This window comes from Mytilus edulis, chromosome 12 (assembly GCF_963676685.1).
Source record: "Mytilus edulis chromosome 12, xbMytEdul2.2, whole genome shotgun sequence".
NCBI lineage: Eukaryota > Metazoa > Mollusca > Bivalvia > Mytilida > Mytilidae > Mytilus > Mytilus edulis.
The window spans coordinates 25,812,666-25,833,578 of NC_092355.1; the positions used below are offsets into that span (position 1 = coordinate 25,812,666).

General features: G+C 31.3%; 1 protein-coding gene across 1 annotated transcript in view; it reads left to right on the plus strand.

Annotated features, from left to right (window-relative positions):
• LOC139499414 (MAM domain-containing glycosylphosphatidylinositol anchor protein 2-like) overlaps positions 1-14,928 on the plus strand; it is a 31,835-nt gene extending 16,907 nt beyond the window's left edge. The window contains exons 4-8 of the mRNA XM_071288090.1: positions 303-400; positions 3,196-3,325; positions 8,457-8,638; positions 12,802-12,889; positions 14,720-14,928. Coding sequence (XP_071144191.1) covers positions 303-400; positions 3,196-3,325; positions 8,457-8,638; positions 12,802-12,889; positions 14,720-14,727 — 506 coding nt within the window. The 3' untranslated portion in view covers positions 14,728-14,928. The remainder of the gene's footprint in view (positions 1-302; positions 401-3,195; positions 3,326-8,456; positions 8,639-12,801; positions 12,890-14,719) is intronic.
• Positions 14,929-20,913: the final 5,985 nt, after the last annotated feature.

Consider the following 20,913-nt stretch of genomic DNA (forward strand, 5'->3'; position numbering starts at 1 on the left):
ATAGTAGTAGTAGAATAAATCTAGCAAAAATGATCCCTGTATCACAGAACCAACGACGGATAATCATTTCAATTTGTATATGCTTATTGGTTGGAACAGATGCAAAATTAAAAGCGACAAATATGAACAGAAACAGTTTTTATTATAGTTTTCGACATGCTACATTGTACGCATGTTGTAGTAAAATATAAATCAAAATAGACAAAAGGACACCTCTGAATTAGATGTACAGTTAACACTGATTGATCTTATTAATACATGATTCCATCGACTTAAACAATACGATTTAATATATTTTACAGTTAAACCAGAAATAAGCCATAGCTGTGGATTTGAGACAACTGAACAATGTTTTTTCAAACAAACTAGTAATGATGATTTTGATTGGACTCGGGGATCTGTAAGTTCCTTAAACACAGTCTATTTTTAACAAAAAGTCGTACAATCCCCGACCATTTCTCCATGATGTATATTTTTAAAAAGAGAGAAAGATATCAAATGGATATTTAGACACACAAGTTCAAAGCTAACTGGTAATGCTTTCGAATTAAAACAACAATTTGATTAGTATTTTGCTATCTTTAACAACTCAAATAAGCGTTAGATAAAAAGAATAGGAGGTTGTACAATGATGCAAAAACTAGATGCCTACCCACCAAAATCTAAACTGATTGCTAAATTGTTTGTTGCTTTACGCTATCTCAGCACAAAACGGCTTAAAAACTCATTTTGATTGGTTGATTGGTTGATTGTTTATCTATGTTAATCGCCACTATCAGAACTTTAATCGATTAACAAATACCGAGTAAATGGAGAGAAAATTGGATACTCTGTAGAAAATTAATACTCATATTCAATGACGATAAAAGTGGTCTCACTTTACCGAATCTGGGTTGAACATGCAAATCTAGAATAAAAGATTTCAATGATATTAGTTACTTATAAGCAAGAGATTGACTTTACTTGACTGAGAATGGACATAACCTGTGAGCTTACGAGGTGTAATTACAAAAAAAGACCGCAATCGATCCTGAGTTAACATGGCCATAGGTTAAGGTCATTGCGACATAGTTAACAACTGTAACAGTAATAAAAACGTGGTACGGTTACTAAATTATGGTATAAAACCAATAATGTATAGCCCCTTAGCCTTTTATGTTAAAATATGCAATTTCAAGCATTAAAGTGGCAATCATTTCATGTCAAAACCATACCTTATCCTGACTTGTGATGAAAAATTCAACATACCGTTAATTGCATATAAGAGTGTACTTGTTCCCTGATGTTTGATAGTACAAAACAGGTACACGCTATCTGAACAACAGGGTAAATGTCCCTTCTTATTATAGTTTTATATACGTTTTTTAATAATCAAAAGAAACTTTTAATAAGGGTTCTACAGTAATCCATAATCCCCAAGCTTTCATTTGATACCAAAAAACTATTTAAATATTTAACCTATTGACAGTGATACAACTATGTGTAGGACATATATTGTTTAGAATATGTATTACTTTGTTGTATGTTCTTTCCGACCGGGCCTGAATTAGTGGTCTTATATCTTTTATTTGGTATACAGTTGTATAAGTCTTTTCACATTTCGTATCTATAAACCTGATATGACATAACTTCATCAGTCATGGTCTATCGATTGAGACATGCACATTGTTTTACATGTTAGTTGTGTGAATTGAATAATTTATATGCTCATGATTTAAATTTTCAAAACCAAGGGGTTTAATCCCTTGAAATAGATTTCCATTCTCAATTTTATTTCTTAATTGTATAAGGAAAACCCTTTTGGAAAAATTGGTCGTCGATGCCCTGCAATGTCGTAATTTATAAATTTTAGAGTTCATGCGTTATTGATCAATCTAGTTGACAAAATTTTAATCCTGGTATCTATGATGAGTGTATTGCAGGGTTTCCCCTGGGTCAATCATTTTTTCGCCACCTCTTTCGCCAAAACATTATATGTTTCGCCACTTTATTTTTTTTTTCGCCAAGTAACATAAATATATTTTTCTTGTAAAATTTACCTTTTTTCTACCCCCCCCCTTTTCCTCCCTTAAATAAGTCGATTTTGCATCATTGTGATCATTCTCTCAAACTTATTTTAGAGTCTACATTTTAATGAATAAACACATCATTTTTTTTTTAAAACAACAGATTTTTTTTTAACTTTAAAGGGAAAAATACTCATTGTTTTTTAAACAACTTTTGTAAATAAGGGGGACTATCCTTTTAATAATAAAGAAGATACGAGTCTTGGAATATAACAAAATTAATTAACATGTTTTGATCATATGATACCAGTATAGTTCGTAGGGAAAGTTTCTTTAAAAGAAAAATACTGATGAACCCTTTTGTACTAAGAAGTGGTTTTACAACAAAACAAAAGATTTTATCACATGAAATTGATCCCTCATTTTATGTGTAGTCATTACATTGAAGGGTTACTCTCATTCGAGGGCTTGTTTCAAACCTTTTTAACATATTTCTTTATAACGACAGTTTTCTTTTCTTGACCATCGTAAATGAAAAAGATTAGACGTAAAACTATGCTTGAAACACGTGTGTCTAAAGTATATACGTAGTCTCCCTAATCAATTACCTATATAAAAGTTAAAAAAAAATCTTACTTTTGAACATTTTTCGTCACAACAACAGCTTTCTTTTCTAAACTATCTTTAAAAGGAGAGGAGACGTAAAAAGTTTGCTTTAAACACGTGCGTCGCAAAGTGGTAAATAAATTCTGTATGTGACATTTAGCAGAAGTCATTTAACCATATCATTTTGTCAAACAATTTAATCAACACCTTTATTAATTAGTCCTTTGTTGTCGATAGCTATAAAATGCAATCAGCTGATTATTGATTTTCTGTCCAAATATTAATGAGGTTAAGGTGAATTCCGAGTATTGTCTGATCGGGTAACGTCCGAGAAACTCGAAAAAAGTAAATAAGCAAGATGGAGTAAAATAAATCGTTATATATATTTCTTTCGCCAAATTCTTTCCCTTTCATGAATTTGACTGTCCCTCTGGTATCTTTCGTCCCTCTTTTACAATGATTGCTAGTTTCTAAGTTGATAAGGTACACCTTCAACATGTTTTTTATGCAAATAACGCAATGAACGTGGATAGAAATAAATATTATTTTATTGGTTTTTATGTTTAAACTGTTGTCGCTTTAGGGTTTTACCCCTACCGCTTCAACTGGTCCCACATCAGCAGCCGAGGGGAAATACTACATGTTCATAGAGGCAACTGGAAATTTTGCTATAGAACAGGCTTCTTTCACTACAGATGGTACAAACTTTCAAGGTAGGACTTTCATAATTACTGGTTATTGTTTTTCCCCAGTTATTTTGTTCATTTTACTTTATGTTCACGAAATAACAGACTACTTGAAAGTATGAAGGTTATACCCGGATGTTAGAAGAATGTTTGGGATTGACGTCGTCGCCTCTTCTTCAGGGTGTTTTGTAAAAGTTTTTTTCTCTATTAAAATGGGTTTCGATTAATGGATTATTTGTTTATACACAAATATGCCGAAATTAATGTCTTGGTTAGAGAGAAAAAAACTCATGAAATTGTATATCAGTAATCATTAATACATAAACATCATGTAAAAAGCAACCAAGGATTCAAAAGGCTTTTTGATAAAACCAATAAGAGTACCTCACTGTATTTTAGATTAAATATATCAGAGTTGATAACACAAATAAAATATCCATTTTATCCTGCACTACCGCCCGCTTATTACCAAAGTATTTCTATTCTATAAGTTAGTATTGGACATCATTCTGTCCCGTTTGAACAGGTTATAGTCAGTAAGAGTGGTGTAAAAGATATTGAGGTTACTAGTTTACAAAGTGTATACTCATTTAAATAGACATGATATATGCTCAATGATTCAATAAAAGAAATTGATGTCAAAGATCATAAATTGATACCCAAGAATAAAAGTATCTACAAATCTTCTTTACAAATAGTCGTTCGTGTTTTAACGATAGGCAATAAGTAGAATTTCAACTATTGTTCGATTTTTTTTAACTGAACGTTGTAAAGTGAAATGATACAACTTGTTGGTTCTTGGAATATATTTTCAGTTTGGTTTTTATATATGTCATTCAGTATTTCGTTATCCAGTTTATAGATTGTAGGCAGACAGTAGGCAGACAGTAGGCAAAGGGTGTTTTTATATATTGGTTTTCGTATTTGATGTATTTCGATATTATTGAATACATTTGATCAAAGTTATCACTTGGTGTAAATTAACCAAATATCAGAACTGACGAACAGACCCCATTGATGCCTGGATTCGTATTTCACTACACCAAATAACAAACACTGATTTTGTTTGGATATTGAATTGGCATGGCAACATTTAATCAAAATTCATTCAAACAACAACAACAACAGTACACAACAAAAATTTGTCAATTAATAAAATGTTGATGACGATTGAACTAATCATTGTATCACAGCTGGGCGATCCAAAGCTGGTGTACTGAAGGGCGGTCCATTCAGCAATATTTCAGAATTAGCAGTTGTTCTATCCATAGTCTGCATAAAATGAGTTAAATTTCGCACCGATTGTGTGACTGTGCTTCAGCATGTTTGTTACTATGACGGATATTTGCATGAAGACTGGAGCATCTGAAAAATAAATAAAACCAGCAGCAAACAAAGTTCAATTCATAAGCATGATAAAGGTGGGAGAGGACGGGTCTTAGCTTGTTAACGTCCTCTCCGTTCGATTTTCAAGATAAATGTGACCGTTAATATGCACGGACTTTTACTACTCGGCTATCACATGCTCAAATTAGCATAATAAGAGTAAAGGACGACTCGATTTGTCGAGTTTCAATACATGTATATGTTAATTCGATAAATGAATTTCATTTTCATTTAATTAAATTCTATAATTTCGTCAAAGTAGTTGTCGTTATTCATGTTGTACACATTTCATTGATTTAAATCATGGTATTTTTATGTTGATTTCTAGTTTTTCAACATAGTCTATTTCGTCGTTTGACTAATATTCACCCTCATTGGCGTAGTCGTTGTTATGTTCAACTACTGTAATGTTGTTCTTATCTGCGTTATTGCTAGTAATTGTTTGAATGTGTCGTGAAGTACGTATACATTGCAGTTCTTCTTTTGTCATGGTTTTTTGGGGGTTTTATTTGGTTTTTAATATGGAAGTTACATTTTTGTGTGGAATAAGCGTTCTATAGGATTGTCGCCTAAACTAGGAACACCAAATTGTCTGACTATTCTGTAAATGAATGATTAGGTGGCAGTACAATTTTCTATTCATAGAAGCAATGCTTTCATCAGTTTTCTTGCGAATTTTATTTATATATCTTTAAGGATATTTTTCCTAGAGATTTTTCGCGTCGGTATAAAGTCCAAGGCTTAATTACCACTGGTATAAAAGTGATAACCGTAACTATAATTATGACTTTCCCAATATGGCGACGGCAAATATAGGTAAAATATGTACAGTCATTTTTCGCAAATGTAGCATGTTTGTTGTACATAGTTACTCAGCTGCAAGGTTTTTCTATACCATTACATCATATTTGAATCGTAACGGTGCTCTGAAATTGTCTAAGCTCTTTGAAAATTGCTGTTGAAAAGTTTGGGATGGTCATCGTAACTCGGAAAAAAAGATAATCGTAATTATGGTATTAAAAATGAGAGGACCATCGTAATTGGATAGTGTTTTATTGTTATTGACACTGAAACGTATATCTGACAGCATACAATAAAATTATGGTGATGAATTAATCACGAAATCGTTCCAACAGCTTATGACATTTCTTTTTGTTCATGTATGAATAATAGTTTGAATGTAAACAGCTACGTACTAGTATATCATAAAATTGAAAGGGTGAACCGCAAGCTTCAGGAAATTAGGAATTGGGGAAAACACGAACTATGTTTAAATACAGAAATTTCCAAGAACTAGGAATGTCACAAAAAATGGGAATGAGCGAAGAGGCAATTTGAAGTTTATGAATTTAAATAGTAACAATTAACTTTTCTAGATCCTTTACCATCCACACTAGTATTGTTTAATGAAACGTCCTAACATACAGATTGAAATAAACAATTAATTTCCCCATAGGCGACAATGACAGCCTTTTTTGTGATACAGACTTTAGAAAGTCGATTTTTGTAACAAAACCTTGCTAGAATTACAGAAAAGTTATTCGGACAGTCATTTTTGGTCCAAAAAATATAGGTTCGCGTTGCTTTTCTTAACGTATTTTGTACTTATCTCCCATGCCTATCAATTTTGCACTTAAAAAACGTGTATCGTCCTAGCATTGAAAAGACTTGTCATTTCTGTTATGCTCATAAAATGGCTGCGCCCATTCAATCTAATGGTGTATTGTAACCTACATGGGTATTTAATCAAAACATGTGAATGTAGATTTTAAAATCATATTATTATATCAGTATAAAACAGAAAAAAAAATCCACGGGAAAAAATATGAACGACTATTTTATCCGTAATTATACATTTCATTCCAAAATTAGACTATATGCATTTTTATTGAAATATCAGTGAAAGGGCAAATTGAACACTCATATCCAACTATAAAATTATCAACTGTTAAATCCGATAATGCAGTTATAAAGTAATTGTTGCACATTTCGCACAGAATATTAGTTTAAACGTGATATTTGAGGCAAAACATATGGTATATTAAAATGTGGTATACGGGACTTTCCTTTTGAGCAATGAATTGAAAGGATTGCACTTTTGGGATATGGAATATTGCTAATCCCACCTTTCCACCCCTCCTCCCAAAATAAAAAAAAAACAACAAAACAACAAAACAAACCGAAAATACCCTTAAACACAACATTGAAACTTTGAAAGAAATTAAAATATTTACTTACCACAATCACTGACTCGACAGCTGCATTATTTTCCATGTCTTTAACAAGTACATGTATATATTAATTATATGTTTGACTGCTTGTCTTTTTCATATTTAGCCAGGCGTTATCAGTTTATTTTCGATTTATGTGTTTGACTGTCCCTTTAGTATCTTTCGTCCCTCTTTTAAATGGTTACGCATAGTATTGTCAGTTATAAATACACTATATAAGTAGTTTATACCTAGGTTAAAACCTGTAAGTTTCTACATTTATTTGTATTTTGCGTAAATGTCATCGTTTAACTGGACATTTGCATTATAATTACGATTATCAAAAAAAGAAAAATGTCATTGAGTTACGATTATATCCCGAATTTTTTACGGCAATTTTCATAGCCTTTAGACAATTATATAGCACTTGAACGATTCAAATATGGTGTAATGGTATCGAAAAACCTTGCAGATAAGTAACTATTGACAAAAAAAATGCTACATTTGAGAACAATGACTGTAAAGATTTTACCTATATCTGCCGTCGCAATATTGGGATTGTCGTAGTTCCAGTGACGGTTATCAGTTTAATATCAGTGATTACGAAACGTTATAATTTCTGTGTTTGTAAATTATTTATTTGAATGGTTAAACAGAAATTGTTTAACATTTTTTAGGTTGTTATTTTGTTAATTTAGCAATATTAAATCGCTGTTTTCTGTGAATGAATTTATAAGCATTCAAAACGTTCAAACTTATAATTTTGTCGGACAAAAAACCAAAATTTTTATACGTGTGCATGTAAAAAAAACCATCTTGGTAGCGATGACTCAATACAGCACAGACAAAATTTTCAGAAAGAGCAGAAAAGTGGAAAGTATATTTTACCAAAACGCACAGATGTTCTTAAACCCTACTGATTGCCATTTCGATTGCCAAATAAACGGATCACCAGAATAACGAAACGTGCTTAATTATCAATTTTATACCCAACAGAAAACAATAAACACATGATAAACTTGATCAAAAAATGGTATACTGCAAACATGAGGTGCAAAACACTGGTACATCATATCCGAATTTTGACAACTAAAACCTCTTCAGAGATGTAATGAATCAAAACAGTATTTTAAAGGCCATATAATTACTTCGGTACTGACATGATTTAACGATCATAATCTAGGTTACTTGTATTGAATTAGCTGGTTGCATTCATGGTCCTTTTTATAGACTTCGTATTTTTTATAAAAAAAAAGCTTCTGCAATTTGATTTTCAATTATACGTCAGTTACGCCAGACGTCAATTTTACAATACAACATAATTATACCTCTTCAGTAAACATGGTAAATTTCTGAAAGAAGAACACAACATATATATTTAATTTCAAATCGAACTAGTAGCTAATGCCACTTTAAAACTATCTGCCGATGGGAAATTACCTTTGAGATGAACGAATAAGTAATCAAAATAGGCACGTGAATAATATTGCATTCTTCACATCTTAATTTCATGTCTCATTGATGTCGTTTCAATATATTGATCATTTACTGATTTTTTCCAGCCTGTCCTTGGTGTCTGTCCTTCCAGTACCATATGAACGGAAAAGATACAGGAATTTTGAGAGTATTTGCAGGAGATAAAACATCTTCTTTGAGTAGGATATGGATTAAAAGTGGACAGCAACTTAATCCTACCTCTTGGAAAACTGCTACCATAAATATCCCACAATATAGTAATCTTCGTGTATGTATACTACGACTCATTTATAAACAATGTATGAAAAATAAGAGTTTAGAATGTACTTACGTGAGGTTTTGGAAATTGTGTCAAATATTCAGACTCCTTGGTTTTTTTTCATACAATGCAATGTAAAACATTTTACCCTTTCCCAGCAATTTATCTTTTTATGTAGACTTAATAGGCCATAAAGGGTCATTTGCTTAAATTTAAGTAGATTTTAGATTTTTTTCTATGGATTGAGACCAAAATAATACCAATGTAACATAAGATAAAAGTCCGAGCTAGCTTTTTCCCGCCATTTATAAAAATAGTTATCTCGAAAGGAGCTCCATGACCTATGGATATTTTAGCTTAGTTTATTCCTTAACTAACGTTATTCTGACTTAAGGTATCAATTTTAAATTCTTGATTTTTGAATTCCACAAACCCTCACTTTAGTACATCCTTTAGCAGAAATTGCTATCAAAGTGTGTCATATTGCCGTTTAAATGTAAAAAACACCCATTATATGGAAAAACGGAAAAGTGGTATCTATATATGATTGATAATCAGAAAAGTATCCATGACATGGATAAATATCACAAACACAAACATGAATGCCAAATTGAAATGACACAACGTCACTGAACTAAATCGAACATTCATAATGGTTTCCTTTGATCTGTTTGTTGTATTAATGTCGTAAGTATTCTGTTACCTACGTGACTAAAGAAACTGCAATTGTAGACTTTCAACAATTCATTATCCATGTTGCAAGTATGCGTAACTTAAAATATCACTCTTTAAATCATCCTGAAAGTATTATGTTACTTGACATACCACTCTTTAGTTATCATCCTGTAAGTATTGTGTAATTTGACACAGCAGCACTTTAGTTATCATCCTGTAAGTTTTGTGTAACTTGACATACCAATCTTTCAATATCATGCTATAAGTATTGTTTAACTTGACATACCACACTTAAGTTATCATCCTGTAAGTATTGTGCAACTTGACATACCACTCTTTAGTTATCATTCTGTAAGTATTGTGTAACTTGACATATCAGACTTAAGTTATCATCCTGTTACTATTGTGTAATTTGACATACCATACTTTAGTTATCATCTTGTAAGTATTGTGCAACTTGACATAACACCCTTAAATATTATCTTGTAAGTATTGTGTAACTTGACATACCACACTTTAGTAATCATCTTGTTACTATTGTGTACCTTGACATACTACACTTTATTTATCAACCTGTAAGTATTGTGTAACTTTACATACCACACTTTAGTTATTATCTTGTAAGTATTGTGTAACTTGACATACCACACTTTAGTTATCATCCTGTTACTATTGTGAAACTTGACATACAACACTTTATTAATCAAGTATTAAGTATTGTGTAACTTGACCTACCACTTTGATCTGTTTCTTATATTAATGTTGTAATTATTGTGTTACTAACGTGACTAAAAACTGCTATAGTAGACTTTCAACAATTCATTAACCATGTTGCAAGTATTGTGTAGCTTAACATATCACTCTTTAAATCATCCTGTAAGTATTGTGTAACTTGAAGAACCACACTTAAGTTATCATCCTGTAAGTATTGTGCAACTTGACATACCACACTTTTGTTATTATCTTGTAATTATTGTGTAACTTGACATACCACACTTTAGTTATCATCTTGTAAGTATTGTGTAACATGACATACCACACTTTAGTTATTATCTAGTAAGTATTGTGTACTTGACATACCACACTTTAGTTAGCATACTGTTACTATTGTGTAACTTAACACACCACACTTTAGTTAGCATCCTGTAAGTATTGTGTAACTTGACATACCACACTTTAGTTTTTATCCTGTTTCTATTGTGTAACTTGACATATCACACTTTACTTATCATCATGTTTCTATTGTGTAACTTGACATACCACACTTTAGTTATCATCCTGTTTCTATTGTGTAACTTGACATACCAAATTTTAGTTATCATCCTGTAAGTATTGTGGAACTTGAAATACCACACTTTAGTTATCATCCAGTAAGTATTGTGTACATTTACATACCAAACTTTAGTTATCATCTTGTAAATATTGTGTAACTTGACATACCACACTTTACATGCTTTAGTTATCATCTTGTAAGTATTGTGTATTTTGACATACCACACTTTAGTTATCATCCTGTTACTATTGTGTAACTTAACATACCGCACTTTAGTTAGCATCCTGTAAGTATTGTGTAACTGAACATACCACACTTTAGTTTTCATCCTGTTTTTATTGTGTAACTTGACATACCACACTTAAGTTGTCATCCTGTTTCTATTGTGTAAATTGTCATACCACACTTTAGTTTTCATACTGTTTTATTGTGTAACTTGACATACCACACTCTAGTTATCATCCTGTTTCTATTGTATAAATTGACATACCGGACTTCAGTTATCATCCTGTTTCTATTGTGTAACTTGACATACCAACTTTAGTTATCATCCTGTAAGTATTGTGTAACTTGACATACTACACTTTAGTTATCATCTTGTAATTATTGTGTAACTTGACATACCACACTTTACATGCTTTAGTTATCATCTTGTAAGAATTGTGTAACTTGCCATACCACACTTTATTAATAGTCGTGTCCATTACCAATCCCAGCAAAACATATTAATACCTTTGTCAATAAGTGAATTATATATTGCTTCCTGTACAGACTTTTTTGTAAAATGTATTGCGTTAACTATACATTTATTTTGTAGTTATTTTCATCGTAGCCTGATTTGACCTTTCTTATGTAAAATAATTACTGGTAGAAAGGTGTGTGTCTGTTATAAGCTGAGGTTATAAGATTATAATGATGTGTGGTAATCAAGTAGTGCCCTAAAAATAACACTACATTTGATATGTTACCAGAGCAAGAACTAATCAAATTGTAATTACATAGTATTTATAATGATACAAGGCTAGGGTACCTGATGAGGATTTACGGCCTTGGTCAAAAATGACCTAAATGATATCTGAAACACCAGGTGCAGCTTAATCATTTTTACATCACTGGAAATCGAAGACGTCTACTTGATTACCACACATAATCTTATAACCTCAGCTTAAAACAGACACACACCTTTCTACCAGTTATTATTTTACATAAGAAAGGTCAAATCAGGCTACGATGAAAATAACTACAAAATAAAGGTATAGTTTACGCAATACATTTTTTCAAAAAAGTCTGTACAGGAAGCAATATATAATTCACTTATTGACAAAGGTATTAATATGTTTTGCTGGGATTGGTAATGGACACGACTATTAATAAATATTATCTGGTACATGTAAGTATTGTGTACTTGACATACCTCACTTTAGTTATCATCCTGTAAGTATTGTGTACTTGACATACCACACTTTAGTTATCATCCTATAAGTATTGTGTAACTGGATATACCACACTTTAGGTATCATCCTGTAAGTATTGTGTAAATTGACATACCACACTTTAGTTATCATCCTGAAAGTATTGTGTAACTTGACATACCACACTTTAGTTTTCATGTTGTAACCATTGTGTAACTTGACATACAACACTGTTGTTATCAACCTGTACGTTTTGTGTGACTTGATATACCACACTTTATGTAACATCCTGGTAGTATTGTGTAACTTGACATATCACACTTAGTTATCACTTTGTAAGTATTATGTAACTTGATATATCCCAATTAAATTATTAATAAGTAATTATTGTGTATCCATGAAGAACCTGTTGACCGATATTTAAAAAAATGTTTCACAGATATGTTCACTGCATTTACTTTTTCTTGTTCCATGCTTTCTTTCATTGTGATATCACTAAAACTATTCACTGTATGTACTAATTATTGTAACTTGATATCTCAATTCACTAAAAGATATTGGTATATATTGTTAATTCTTTTAAACAAAACAAACAAGATCAAGATCACGTATGAATTACAGCCATATAGAAAATAAATTAAATATTATGGTAATTTTTTCTCAATGTAAAAAAAATAAAATTACAATTAACAATACATCAAAAAAAAAGTTTTTATTTAAAACGTAAAAGTGAAAAAAAAGTACCAACGTATTTAATACAGTTTGTGTCAGTGTATTGCATTACCATTCACAAATGTTTTTTTTTGTTACAGATCATCATAAACGCGACTCGTGGTTACGGTGGTTCGTTGAGTGACATTGCTATTGATGATATCATTCTCAAATCTGGTACATGTACTGGTAAGTTTTACTTTATTATTGTCGTTATCATGAATATTCATGAGGAATTTTCCTTTTAATGTTAAGCTTAAAATAATGGATCAATGTTTCCATTACCATTAATTAAAGAGAAGGAACTATGGTTACATGATGTTGCTTGGTTTTTTTTCAAATATTAAAAAAAAAAAAAAAAAAACCCGATCTAAACTCAAAATGGGAATAAAACCGACAACCATCCAAAGAAGTAGTATACTGAATGGAAAAATGTCTGCATGTTTTGCATTTAAAATTAATCGACCATTTCGTACTATATTCATTTTGCATTGGAAACTTTGATATATGTCTCAAGAGATTAATCGAAAACAATCGATTTAAAATGTTTAATACTTCAAAATTGTCATGGGAGAAATAAGCTGATACAAAATTATATATAAACAAGATAAAAAATATTTATTTACAATCGTTGAGAAAATTTATTTTTTCTTTGATACCATTAATGGCACGAATTGTACTGCATCAGATGCTTATATTCGTCGGTAAATATTTAGTGACTCAAAGTTAAAATTCAGTTTGAAATGAATCGTAGATAAATGCTTGATACCCCATGTTTAACATGTATAAGTCGTTAATCCCTGCATATGGTCCGTCACACTATGTTGATATGTTTATGTCTTTCAGTTTGGTTTCTTTAATTTGCCGTATCATAGATATATACCTTACATCGCGTTTAATTTGTATAGTATTCGCATTATAAAAATAATACATATTTCATGATAAGAACTTATTACTTACTGAGACGTACTAACTTATTAAGATGGTCTCTGCCATAGTTTTAAGTCAAAGTAAAATCTCACAGATAACCCAAATAACAGATAACTTTAATAAAATGCATATCTATGTTTTCCAAACATTTATTGGGCAATGTGGATTACAAGTGAAGAATAGTTTACGTTTTTTTTTAATGTAAAAAATGTTTTTTATTAAGTTTTTTGAAATATTCCATAAAGAATTTGATGATAGAAAACATCAAATATAACACCAATTGTTCAATAAATACAACAAAGTTGTTATTTTTTTTTTGAATTATAACATTTAAAGTGTTAACAAACAAATTGTTTGATTGTAAGAGTAAGTAACATGTTTATTACTCTATTAAAAACAAAACAAAAATGGAGTTAAATTTTACTTCTGCTGCAAAAATCGACAGGTATGGGACATTCTAGTTATCTGAAATATTGATTTATCAAAATTGACTCAACCATACCAAATTCATACGCATTACTGTATTCAAAGGCATGAGATGCATTTGGTTTTGAACCTTAAGAGTTAAAATAGGTTTACATTGAAATTCTACAGATATTAATAAAGGCAAATCCATAAAAACATGCAAAATACCAAGAGAAGCAATTCAAAAGTCCAACAATAGGTTGGTGTTAAACTAGTTGTACAGTGAACAGATTTTTACCTTATTTTCATCGTGCCTTCTCTTGGTCTCATGTACGTTTGAATGAAACATCCTTGAGTAGTTACAAGTATATCATAAAGATTACACATTGAGTAAATCAATCGACAAGCATAGTTCCGTCTCATAAAAGACTTACACAACTTAAGTAAAAATAAGGCTTGCAAAGAATATGAACACATGCTCTGTAAATTTTATTAGAAAGCAAGACAGTAAAAAAGACGTGTCTTTCATAATCTACATATTAGATAAATATTCTTTCTTCCGAAATGACATTAGATAATACAGTCGAGAATAAGACATTTACATTCATAATGTTTCTCAATATCAGAAAATTCTCATAAAAAGGTTAGGGACATTGTGTAAAACTATTTGTTTCTCTTTTTTAGATCCTTGAGAGAGAATAGAAAACAGAAGAAAAAAAAACGATGACATTGATTGTAGGATATTCATAGTTGCTTGTTCATTATAATGATCATGGTGATATTTAGTAGTTAGTACTTTATAATGAACGTGTGGTAATAACAGTTACCTTTTAATTATAATGATCAGATTATACAATGATGAAAAAAGATTAAAAAAAATAGCATAATTGAAATAGGTTTTCTTTATATATTGTTTTGCCTTAAAAGACAGGGGGTATAATGCTTCCTGTTAGTTTCTTTTATGGTCACTCATTCATCATAGCATGAGTCAATATAACCTCCATCGATTTCCATACTGCACTGAAACTATAAATAACAGGAAAGAGGCTGATCTTATTTTAATAGTTCATTGACTGCTTTGTTTTAGGTAATTTGCATATTTATCGTGAGTAATAATTTTTCTAAGGATTTCTTGCAAGGTCTACATATTTATCAAGCAGAGTTCACCTCACCTCAACCTTATTCCATGGATCAGTTATACAGGTTAAAATTACATAATTAGGGTTCATTTCGCAGATACTATTAATACAAGCAGAAGATACACTATATATGGTGTATGGAATGATCATAAGGTGTAATGTCACACTGGCAAGCTTTGTCTGATATTGGCCTAATTTGCATTTTTAATTTGACAATGTTATTATTTTTTGGTTTTGATCTGTTTTGCAGACACTATTTTCATAAGGTACACTATAGTTGGTATATGAAATGAATATGAAATGTACATGTCCATCTGACAGGTATCATCTAACCATTACCCATGTGCATAAGTCAATGGTATAATATCTACATTGCAGACCTTTTCGACGGTTCATTGGTTAGTGTTGAGGTTTCGTGTCAAAATGTGTAACTACATTCAAAAAGTTAATTATTTGTGTGTGTTTAAAATTATTGTAAGGTATATTTTTTTGTCTGAAGCGTACATCTGACTTCAACCTGATTAACAATGTTTATTGATAATCATCAGTTTATTTCAAATTTGTTTTAACGCCTTTGTCTTAGAGATTGCACCATCAAATTAATCGTGATCCCCCTTTTTAAAAGTAAAAAACACAAAAAATCATATCATAAATCGAACATTGTTTCTGTTAGCGCTTTTATCGCATCTCCTGCTGTTCATCAGACAGAATTGTTATCGTTAATAGTAACGACTTGTGACGTTACGTTATAAACCATCAAATAATAGAGCAGAGCAAAGTTCTTATAACCGTCCTGACGCTTTGCCGCAAAGACCTCGTATACAATGAAGGACACAGGAATGCTTATACTTATTAGCGTTCTAGAGATAGAACACCTATTCCCGGAAATAATCATTTTTTAGGGGAAGGTCAGATGTGGAAAAAACGAAGGAAAAAGTAATTTCCAATCTTCTCAAAGACAAAACCGAAGGTAATTAATCTATCAAGTGGAGATTTATCTGACCAGGAAATCAAACTTTTGGAACATGGTTTAAAATTTACCCCAACACCAATATCTGACAATGTTGATCTTATAACCGATACCGATGAATTCTGCAGAAAACTCAGACTTCGTGAATTCTTTGAAAACACTAATCATGAAGATGGATCCCTGGTACGGAACTAAAGGTTACTAATCCTCAACCGAATAGGGACAAACATTTAGAAGATATTGCTATTGATGATATCATTCTCAAATCTGGTACATGTACTAGTAAGTTTAACTTTATTATTGTCGTTATCATGAATATTCATGAGAAATTTTCCTTTTAATGTTAAGCTTAAAATAATGGACCAATGTTTCCATTACCATTAATTAAAGAGAAGGAACTATGGTTACATGATGTTGTTTGGTTTTTTTTCAAATATTAAAAAAAAAACAAAAAAAAAACCGATCTAAACTCAAAATTGGAATAAAACCGACAACCATCCACAGAAGTAGTATACTGAATGGAAAAATGTCATAAATCGAACATTGTTTCTGTTAGCGCTTTTACCGCATCTCCTGCGGTTCATCAGACAGAATTGTTATGGTTAATAGTAACGACTTGTGACGTTACGTTATAAACCATCAAATAATAGAGCAGAGCAAAGTTCTTATAACCGTCCTGACGCTTTGCCGCAAAGACCTCGTATACAATGAGGGACACAGCAATGCTTATACTTATTAGCGTTCTAGAGATAGAACACCTAATCCCGGAAATAACAATCATTTTTTAGGGGAAGGTCAGATGTGGAAAAAACGAAGGAAAAAAGTAATTTCCAAACTTCTCAAAGACAAAACCGAAGGTAATTAATCTATCAAGAAGAGATTTATCTGACCAGAAAATCAAACTTTTGGAACATGGTTTAAAATTACCCCAACACCAATATCTGACAATGTTGATCTTATAACCGTTACCGACGAATTCTGCAGAAAACTCAGACTTCGTGAATTCTTTGGAAACACTAATCATGAAGATGGATCCCTGGTACGGAACTAAAAGGTTACTAATCCTCAACCGAATAGGGACAAACATTTAGAAGAATATATCAGTTGTTTAAAACAAACCGCCAACACAAATAGTGTCGATTCACACGTAAAATCAAATATGCCGAAATCTCAGCAAAAGACTATAAAGAAACTTCAAAATGATGAATCAATTATAATAAAAGAGGCGGATAAAGGCGGGGTATAGTGATTATGGACAAAGATCACTACAAAGAAATGTATTCTACCAAAATCTGAATGGAAATAGAGACAAAAGCACAATGTCGAAAATAAAAAAACTAATAAAGGAATATTCTAACAACCTTACAATTAAGGAAATAGATTATCTTAAAAATTTTGAGGTTAAAACCAGCAATTTTTACGGCCTTCCGAAAATCCACAAATCCAAGGAAATTCAAGACCATATAATAAACTGTGATTCTATGTATATAAAAATCAACAGGCCTACTAATCTAAAAATAATACCGATTATTGCAGGACCTTCATGTAGTACACAAAGGCCAAGCAACCTCCTAGATATTCTGCTTAAACCACTTTGTATAAAAGTGCCCAGTTTTGTCAGAGATGACATGGATTTTCTTAACTATATTCCAGACCGAGTATGTTTTGTGAATATTGTTTGTCAAATCGACGTTAGTCATTTTTTCATTTGAGTTGTCAATATAGTCTGACTGATCGTTTGTAATTAATGCTTATGAACAAACCTGGTTTTGATTGTCTTGCAGTTTTGGTGCTTTTAAAGCACATACACAATTCTTGGAATATTACTTTTTTTTTAAAGGTTTTTGGGAATTAAACTTATATTGAACACATCTTTCCCATTGAACATAAAATAAAAAAAGTAACAGATAACAGATAATGTCAAGTGTACCTTTTATCTTGAAATTGACAATAAGAGTCGGATGAAAACAAAAGTTAACGACAAAACAAATGATTGCAGCTTCCAAATTGTTAACTGTTCATTGGTATGCACCAACATTCAAGCAGCGCCTGTATGTTGAGTATATATGTCTCACGTGTAACGGTATTCAAGAACTTGCATGTCTCATCATGAAGTCCTTAAAAAAGGTTTCACAATTTTAAGAAAGTCATCAAACCAAGACCTCCAAGTATTGAAGTTGAAATGATCCACCTTCGAAACTTTTACTAACACCATCACTAGTTGGTTGAATGTTATTGAATGTTTGTTCATCAGATGATGACGTATATGTTCTGATTGTCGTGACCAGAATAAGTAAGTCTTATCTACGGGTTTGTATTTACAGGAGTAACACTACATAATCCACATATAAAACAGGCTCTGCTTTCACTTGGGGATTGTGTTGCTCTCTATTTAGTTATCTATTATATGTGTTGTGTGCTGTGAGTCGTCTTTTCTGAATTTGAATGTCTCTTTAGTAATCTTTCTTTTTGTGCGTTTCATTGTACAAAACAATATATACAAGAAAAAGGACCGATACATAATAAAAAGTTAAATATAAAGCGTCTACAAAAACATATGAGCATCATTTAGTTGGGTTATTTAATACTGCAAGGCTATTGTTAAATTGAAGTCACGGAATATCGGCATTATATCAAAACAGGGTAAAAATTGGTGATCATAATAAAAACGTTGATGCGTTGGCAGAGGTCTAAAAGGGAATAAATGTTACTGTCATTCACCTAACTGCAGTAATGTCACTTTCAAATGTCCCGAAAGCATTATTTATTTATAGTATTATTCTGGAAGAAACCTGGTCCAGTTTTTTTAAACGCCTTTACAATATAACTGTAGTACATGACAAAAAAGTACAATGTAAAATGATTGATTTTGAATGAAATACAAAACAAAATAAGCATAGTTTGTGTTCAAACTTAAAAAAAAGCGAGGCAGTATTCAGGCAAACGACTTCATTAGCGAAATAAGCAAAGATTATTTTTGTCCAACTGTGTAACTTTACTAAAATATCGGAGGACCAAAACCAATCTTAAGGGTTTTGCTAAATTTTATGGCAGTAAATAAAGGCAACAGTAGTATTTCGCTGTTCGAACTTCATAAATCGATTAGGGAAAAAAAAAAGGTTACAAACTTAAACTGAGGGAAACACATCAAATATATAAGAGATAAGAGGAGAAATACTACACAACACAAAAATGTAACACAACCAAAAACGAACTGTAAGATAACAATGACAATTTTCCTGACATGGTACAGTACATTTTAAGAAAAAAATGGTGTATTGAATCTGGTTTTGTGACTAACAAAACCTCCTGCTTTTATGGCAATGAAAAATATAACATTACATGTCAGGACTACAATACAAATAAATGGTAGAACATATAGCACAGCGAAACATACGCATAATAGCTATCAGAAGGTACCAGGTTTATGATTTAATTCAATATATTACAATTCTATATACGGGCAAAATATATTGAAAAGATATAAGGAAAATGCCAAACCTGAAGTTAAATTCAAAAAGGAGAAGTGCATAAAACTAATTTAAGAATCCGTTAGTCCCATTATCAACAAACGGAAAGAAAAGAAAAACACTAGCATATTTAAAGACATCAGATTTATATGACATGTTGACATTTGAACTCCTAACTATATTAAGACACCTGCTAAACAAAAAATAAAATAAATATATATCATTTATTAGAAAGAGTTACTAGAAAGTCTGAAATAGAATAACGAATGTAAGTACCAAACAGTATTCTTAGAAAAAAACCAGCTACCTTGTCAGTACAAAATATAGAATTGAGAATGTAAATGGGGAATACGTGAAAGAGACAACAATTCGACTACAGAGCAGTCAACAGCTGAAGGCCACCAATGGATCTTCAACGCAGCGTGAACATCCCGCAATCGCGGGTGTTTCTCAGCTGGCCCCTAAATACAATTACCAGCAAGTCCAGTGAAACTATAGTATATATGGAAAGTTATTTCTATTTCCATCATCTGATATTGCCATGTTGTTGTCCGCTGTCCGTTGTATTGCTGTGTTACATCTCTCTAATATCCTTCCAATCTTAACAAATGTAACATTTTAACTTCGAGTGCGGGATATTTATCGAAATTTATTTGTACGGTTAATAAACATGTAGGCAAACATTTCACGGAATTGACATTTTTGGGAAAAATGAACGACTATTTATAAAGCAGATTTGTAGATACTTTTATTCTTGGGTACCAATTTATGATCTTTGACATCAATTTCTTTTATAAAATCATTGAGCATATATCATGCCTATTTAAATGAGTATAAACTGTGTAAACCAGTAATCTCAATATCTCTTACTCCGTTCTTACTGACTAAAACCTGTTTAAACGGGACAGAATGATGTCCAATACTAACTTATAGAATAGAAATACTCGGGTAATAAGCGGGCGGTAGTGCATGATAAAGTGGATATCTCATTTGTGTTATCAACTCTAATATATTTAATCTAAAATATTGTGAGGTACTCTTATTGGTTTTATCAAAAAGCCTTTTGAATCCTTGGTTGCGTTTGCATGATGTTTAGGTATTATTGATAACTGATACACATTTCATGAGTTTTTTTCTCTCTAACCAAGACATTAACTTCGGCATATTTTTGTATTAACAAATAATCCATAAATCGAAACCCTTTTAATAGAGAAAAAAACTTTTACAAAACACCCTGAAGAGGAGGCGACCATGTCAATCCCAAATATTCTTCCAAAGCTGTAAATTATCGTATTTTTT